The 7,713-nt window shown below is 36.3% G+C and overlaps 1 protein-coding gene across 1 annotated transcript; it reads right to left on the bottom strand.

Annotated features, from left to right (window-relative positions):
• Positions 1-2,655: 2,655 nt before the first annotated feature.
• Positions 2,656-6,760, bottom strand: LOC113297081 (protein CHUP1, chloroplastic-like). The gene is made up of 6 exons (XM_026545484.1): positions 5,142-6,760; positions 4,640-4,771; positions 4,365-4,546; positions 4,167-4,278; positions 3,229-3,363; positions 2,656-3,123 (listed from the first exon to the last, which is right to left on the bottom strand). The coding sequence occupies exons 1-6, from the start codon at positions 6,537-6,539 to the stop codon at positions 2,995-2,997; spliced, it is 2,088 nt and encodes a 695-aa protein (XP_026401269.1). The 5' UTR covers positions 6,540-6,760; the 3' UTR covers positions 2,656-2,994.
• Between the last annotated feature and the right edge of the window lie 953 nt (positions 6,761-7,713).

The following is a 7,713-nucleotide window of genomic DNA, read 5'->3' as shown; positions in this document are numbered from 1 at the left end:
GAACTGTGTTATTTTGCCTACTATGTTGAGTTTCAATTTAACCGAACTTGTTCCACTATATTCGGTTTGTTCGCAAAATATCTTGACAAACCGAACTCTTCACTAATTGCATACATGTGGAGTTCGGTTAGATATGTTGTTGGGTTAAAGTTTGCGAACCAACCGAACATTACTCTGTAAGTCCTATAAACAAAGTTCGGTAACCTGCGTGTATGGAAAAGGTAACCGAACAACTAAAAACCTCCATTAAAGAACGAGTTCGGTAACCTGCGTATACGGAAAAGGTAACCGAACTACACTTTCAGATGAGTTCAGTAACCTGTTCTTCACATAAGGTAACCGAACAAGCCCAAATCTACCCTAAAAATTTACAGTTTTTTGAAAATTTGGAACAATTCAACCAACATTATCTAAGTTTGAAACATACCTGGGTACCCAAATACTCTTCCTTCGGTTGTGGTTGGTAAAATCCTTTCTTTTTCATGTTTTCCTTCTTCATCTTCTCCAACTTTACTCTCTCAATAATTCTGCTTAATCATTTTACTAATCACTACGCTAACTATTGTTAACACCAACTAACACTAACTAATCATTACCAAAAAATTAATCAAGAGGGTAATTTAGGTATTAATATAAATATCTAGATAAGGGGTGACCTAGATTTATTTCTAATGTCTTTACCCGAAATAAAACCATGGTCCCCAAAAAATAACCATGGTCCCCAAAAAACCGTTCTTCAAATAACCATATACAATAGGATACACGCTCAAATAGTCTGGTATAAGATGCTAACCCTAGCCGCATAATAACATGAAAACCATGTTTCTGATTGTTTTATTCATGATTCGTGGAAGCGAAAAAACAGAACATCAATCGATTGACGTATTGTGTGTAACATGTTTTTCCAAACAAACATTATGGTAGTCATATCAACACAACAATCACACACTGCATCATTGACAATCATGGAGCTCTAAACATTGCGCTAAACACTAAATATGATTTATATTATGCATAATGGTAGCCTTGGTAGGTTCTTAAACAACATACAACATGATAATCACTAGTACGCATAATTATATTAGAGATATACCTGATGCAGCCACTGAGAAAACAAGCAATCCTCATAGAATGATATACTTTGCATTTCTCCTTCTTGACCATTTTTCTTTTTTTGTAATGAATAGTGAAATTTTCGAACACAATAATGTGGACTATTGTGTTCCTTTTATAGAAAGAAAGAAGTTCTTAGGGTTTAGTTTTATTTAGGGGTGTGCAACGGACGGACGGATGCGGATTAGGAGTCACCCGCGTCCAATCCGTCAAAGTTGCGGATTTGGAAAATCCAACCGTATCCGGCCCAATCAACCGCGGATTTGACATCCACGGATCAGCGGGTGATACGGATCGGATGTGGATTAACCACGAATTTAGTCTCAAAAAAAAAAGTAATAAAAATAAAAAACCTAATTTCCTCTTCGTTGATTACGGAAAGAGCGAAAACCAACCAGCAGCTATTAGTTTGGGGAATCTACGGTTTGCATACGTTCATTTACATCTACTTTTGTTATTGACTCGTACGTCATGTATCATCAGTTCAATGAAATAGCTGCAACATGTGCACTGTTTACTTTCATCATATAGAAAACTTATACCAATCAAATAAGAGAATAAGCTAGACATGGAAACTTCGTCATCTTATAGGAGAACAAAGACAATAAAGAGACTCCTTAATTTCACTCGTGACAATCTAATCCTGATTTTTCAGAAGTGCGACAATCTTTTCCTTGTCATTCCTTGCTAATTGCAATTATGGAAGAAAAGCATTCTTCTCGTGGTTATTGCGGATGCGAGTGAATCCGCGGATTTCAAAATCCAACCGCAACCAAATCGTTAAAAGTGCGGATTTAAGAATCTCATCCGTATCCAATCCATAGGTCTTGCGGATTGGGTTTAACCCGTAATTTTGCAGACGGATACGGATGAAATCCGCGGTTCCGAACTTTTTGCTCACCCCTAATTTTATTCCATGAAGGAAAAGATAATAAATAATAAGCCCATAAGAGACACCGTTTTATTACATGGGCCAAGAGAATGTTTCACATTCCAGTGCCTTTATCACGGCAATCAGTCACCACAGCCAAGTAGTTCATTGCAATTCCCAGATCACCAAAACGCCACCAACTGAATTTTTTCAAAATGAACCCATAGCCTGCCAGCCCAGGATTTTGTTGGGGATAATAGTTTGTGGCACGACCACTCAGATATAAGCATGAGAGCAACTCCGCTTCTTGCCAACTGGTTTTGAGTTGGATGAACAAGTGCTAATAGATTTTTTTCCCCTTGATGAACCATCACAGTCACAGAGGAAAATACCTTTTCGATTACCAGCCCGAATTTCTCCAGGACATCCACCATGAAGCTCAGGAACAAGTCAGCTGGGATGCACATTGATCATTTTGAAATAAAGCTTGAACATTCGTATCCAAATTCTGGTTACTGAAATGTTTGACTCAAAAGAATCCGTAATTGGTAGATCAAATAACCAACAATCATTCCCAAAATTTAATTCAAGTAGGTTCCCAAAATTTGTTAGTGAAACATATCAAGAAACTCTTTCCCTGTTACTTACACGATTCAGTCATATAACAAAGGTATTCCCAACTGTAATATTCTTTCTCCATGGAGAATCACAAGTCCTTAGCTTCCTTCATGCTGTTCTACACATGATTTTTAGGGGAGTCATCTCTTGAAGTCGTTCCCACATCGTACATGGTAGTATAAGATATGGAAGCATCTGAAATGTAACCGGTTCCGAAAAATGTATAGCTCGTACATAAAGCAGTACAAATACATCTTTTCATGTGATGTAATACAAATATATCCGAGTGTTGAAAACTGGTATTACATAATTTGTTCGATAAACGTGTAGTTTACGTATTTTTACAAGAGGGATCCAGAGTGGTGACTTGAAGCTGGATTATTTACGACAGGTTAGCAAGGTGTAGACCTGCATAAAAGTTTTTGTTGCTGCTGGTTTTGGCATTGTATATGGCATGATTTAGATTTGTTTCTTAACTCCTGAAATGCTCTCATTGTTTCTGCATCGAAACCTCCTGCAAACTGTTTGTAACAAACCCAAAACACATTTAAAAAATAAGCTAAACATTTAAATAAAGAGAACTACATTACATGTTTGATCAATTTAGTAAAGATTGATATGGTTACCTGATGCACTCGGAAGGCGAATCTTACACCTTGGAGCATCAATTCTTCCAATTCAGGAGCGCCACCTGCGGCCTCCAGTTCAGTTGAAACCCTGTTCATGAACTTCATGGCTAGCTTGACTGATGCAAGTTTGATCTGAAATGATGTGAAATAAATTAAGTTCAATTAATCAAAAATGGGTCTCTTGTTTTACAGAATTTTTAATATTGAACCAACCAAGGTCTCAAGTCATGGAGATATGCAGATTAAGATAGTACACAAAGAAGTAGTTCCAATTCATAGGCGTTAAGAAATTATGACAAGTTTAACTCCATTCCCTACTAATTCTAAATTTGGACCAGATAATGGAACACTACATTATCTACCCTATGTTTCTTGATCTGTATGCTTATTTTAAACTCAAAGGTAGATCTCACTTTGCCTAGTAAAATCCCCTACATTGCTTATTTATGAAACATCTGTATGGGGAAGACAACAAACGGTTCTTTTTAGAGAGAATCTGATTCTTTACCAAATAAAAACACCAAAATCATCAAAAGTGAAAGAAACCAACATCCTAAATATACATTTACTTGTTTCTAAACCCTAATATCACATGCCAGCGTGCACCACCCGTGCATTTAGATAAATTGAAGTGAACTCTTTCCACACTAGTTCTTTTGTCATTGTTCAAGAACTTTCACTAATTTATCCTTCCCCTAGCACTGTCAACAATATATTTTGGTTTCATATCTTCGCGGCATGGACCACACTTTTATCAAAAAAGTGATTTTGTTTATTGTTTCAAGTGGTTTTGTCTGTATGTACAAGTAGTAGTTGGGATTGTAATAGATGATGAGATTAAGATAATGATCAGCAAAAACCAAATTGATGTATTCGATGCCCTTAATCATAATTATTAACTATTAAGTGAAAAAAAATATTGTAGATAAAATTACCTGAGCAACAAATCCTGTTTCAAGCATCCAATCAGTAGGAATGTGAAAACCCCTGTATTTATTAGTTGAAGATTCTCTCATTCTTGATAAATTATAAGCTCCATGTTCTAATCTGCAATAATTAAAAGACCATAGTTAATAACACACATTTATCTAATCATGATGAAGTTTTTCACAAATTCGAGTTTTGTTATTTACTTTTCAAGTGAAGTTTGCATCTTTTTCAAGGCAGTTCCACAAGGTTGTCTAGTATCATCAATGAAATTTGAAGCTTCTAATTCAAGCTTTTTTAAGTCACAATAACCAAATGCAGCTTCCCTTAATGCATCTGCTTTTTGCTCAGGCCATTCAAAGTGTTTAAGAACTGCTCTTTCATCCACCTGATAAAAAACAAACAGAAATCAGAAAATGTGTTGGGAACTTGATAAATTTTAATGGCCATTCAAGGAATTTTTTTTACAAGAAAAACTTACCAGGTATGAAAGCTCATCATCAAGCCATTTAACAAAAGCAACAACATCTTCAATGTTAGTGAAAGTAGCATTTTCAACTTCTTTTATCAGAGATTTGATGAAATCACCTTGGGTTTCAACATCTGACTTGATCTGTAATAACAAGCAAAACACCATTAGTATATTATTACTATCTTCTATTCCAAAATTGACATTAAGCTCTTAACCCAACTTGACCTCGAGCCACACTAAAACTAAGTTCAGAGTCAGGGTTAGGTGGCGTCAGTTATTAAAATATTTAGCTTAATCAGTCACAAATGCAAAAGAATGAGTCGGGTGTTAGGTCTCGAATTCAGAAGTCAAACACCAGTTTGCCATAAGAAGCTGACTGGTACTGATGCCGAGCTATAATTGTTAAAAGCACAACATAAACTTCAGAAGGGTAACTGAGTCATTTAGACATATAAGTGGCAATTTCGTAATAAAACTTCAAAACATCTGAGCGGGAAAAGGGCACACTTACAGCTAGTTGATGGGCAGACCGATTCTCAATTTCTCCGATCATATCACGAGCGTTAGCGGCGGCCGGAGTGTCAGACCCAGAGATTCCGGATTCTTTCTTTGAATCTCTCCGCATTAAAGAATGATAGAACTCCACAACTTCCGGTACTCTTTTGACCTTAGTAGGACCAATTTTTCCCCCTTTAAATGGCAATGGCGGAGGTGGAGGGGGTGCAAGCGTCTTTTTTGCCAGAGGAGGAGGAGGTGGAGGAGGAGGTACATTCGTCTTTTTTGCTGTTGGAGGAGGAGGCGGTGGTGGTGGAGGTGGTGCAGTCGTCTTTCTCCCCGTTAGAGGTGGTGGTGGCGGTGGAGGAGGAGGCGCAGCTGAAGACAAGCTTTTAGAGTTCGTTTCTTCAGTTGAAGAAGAATCAGAACTTGAAGATGATGATGAAGATGAAGTGGGAGATGGTAATGGTGTTGTTGTTGTTGATGATGAAGGTTTTGGAGGAGGTTTAGGAACCCTAGGGATTCGAGATTTAATACTACTAGAAATCACTGACATTTCTTCAGATTGATGATGATTCCTCTCAATTTCCACTTCTACTTTCTTCGGATCTGTAATTTCAATATGTTTATGTTGATTATTGTCTTGATTCGCAACAATCTCTAAAGGTTTCAATGCTACTCCCCTTTTCAAATTCCTCACGGCTAGATTTGTTTTCGTAGTTACATCCACCAATCCCATAAATCTCTGTGATGTTGATAATACTTCTTCAGTGGAATTAGACCTGGAATGCAGAGCATTGTGACCAGATTCAATGCAACTTGATAATTTGTTTGACGATGATGCAGATAACGATGAATCGGTTCGACTTTGTTCTGTAATTGTTTTCTTCTGTTCTTCGATTGTTTTTTTAAGCTCTGAAATCTCAACTTCCATCTCTTTAACAAATTTCTCATTTTCTTTCCTCTCTTCTTCGATCTTCATCTCTAATTCCTTCTTTAATCTCTCATTATCACATTCTAACTCTTCAATTTTCTTATTACAAACTTCAATTTCTGAATTTTTCGAAGTAATTTCACTTTCTAAATACGGAACGATCGCAACAGATTGTTTCAAAAGCTTTTGTTCGATGATTTTAGTTTTAAGATGGCATTCTCTTTCTCTTAATTCTTCAACGACTTTAAGCAAATCACTAACATCTGGTGGACGAGGTTGAACTTGAGCTGAAGAACGAGGAAAATAAACCCCAAAAGAACGGGAAAACACAGTCTTCTGTTTTGTAGTTGAACTACCTGGTGATGGCGATGGACATGATTGTGTACGTTTTGGTGTTGTTCTTTCTTCTGGTTTTGATGTTGTTGTTGGAGCCGATGATTTCTGAAAACCCATTGCTTGTTTTACCTTATTTCCAGCCATTAATGGCGGAAATTTTATGAATATCCCTAAAACCTCTGTCACTCTTCTTGTTCTGTTTTGTTATAAGCTTTGTTTTCCTCTCTACGATTTTGTTCTGTACAGAAAGTGAAAACACAAAAAGCCTATCGCTGTCTATCTCTCCACCATGAAAACGAAGTCTCAAACTTGGAAGTTTAACAGTGAAGAAGAGTTGAGAAGTGAGAAGGAGATACAGACGAAGGGTAAATAGTTGGGCACAAATATCTATGAACGGTCTTCTTTTATTGGATCTAAATTTTTAAAATCAGGAAACTTGCTATTTTTATTGTACTGCCATTTAAGGGAGAGGGTCGTCCCTAAGTATTGACCGTCTGATTTTGTTTTAGGAACGTTTGAGTTTTCAGAAAAAAATATTTGACTTCACTTGAGGTGGAGTAACTTTTAGATATTCCCGTGTGGAGCATTAACACAAGTGCCGCGTATTGGTCACGTTGAAGTTATTACTATCCGTTGTTTTAGCGCATGAATTGCTATTTCCACACCGTGCCAACCACAACAATTCAGACATGCTATTTTCGGACCCCTCGAAAGAATAAGGAAAATGACCGCTAATTGGCTGTGACTTGGCTGTTCTGTTTTATACGGTTTGCAATTTGCATTCTGCAAAGACTCAATAGTAGGATCTGGCGTGTATTTTACCTGGCTAAATTGGGGCCTATGCCATTTAATTGGGACCTATAGATTTCTTCATCCATTTAATAAAGAATGATAAGGGGTATCTAAAATATTATAAAAATACTAAACTAACCCTTAAAGAAATCTTAATTATTCTAACATAAATACAAATACAAAATCATAACTTAATTAACAAATACAAAAATCATTAATCAAAACTCAATTTACTTTTCAATTTCCATCAAAACCAAAACTAAATCTTAATCAATCACAAACAACAATTAAAATCTTCTTTTGTTGTTTGTAAAAAGAAAACCCAAAAACAGACAATTCAAGTGATTGAGTTAAATCCCTTTAAACCATTCCTTCTAAGAGATACTCTATAATGATTTACCTCTAAATCTTAAAAATTCACTCATCTAGTTTTCTGAAACTCCACCCAGAATCGGTTTATATGTTCAGTACATTAATCTGATTGTAATCTTAATCGGATTTTAATGTGAACCTACATAAACCGATT

This window comes from Papaver somniferum, chromosome 7, assembly GCF_003573695.1.
Source record: "Papaver somniferum cultivar HN1 chromosome 7, ASM357369v1, whole genome shotgun sequence".
NCBI classification, from domain to species: domain Eukaryota; kingdom Viridiplantae; phylum Streptophyta; class Magnoliopsida; order Ranunculales; family Papaveraceae; genus Papaver; species Papaver somniferum.
This window is presented reverse-complemented; position numbering and strand designations above follow the sequence as displayed.

Excerpts from the sequence above, each read along its gene's own strand:
- LOC113297081 (XM_026545484.1), bottom strand. The coding sequence starts at position 6,539 with ATGGCTGGAAATAAGGTAAAACAAGCAATGGGTTTTCAGAAATCATCG. Across the intron at positions 4,547-4,639 it reads ATGATGAGCTTTCATACCTG|GTGGATGAAAGAGCAGTTCT; the intron begins GTAAGTTTTTCT and ends GTTTTTTATCAG. Across the intron at positions 4,279-4,364 it reads ATGCAAACTTCACTTGAAAA|ATTAGAACATGGAGCTTATA; the intron begins GTAAATAACAAA and ends TAATTATTGCAG.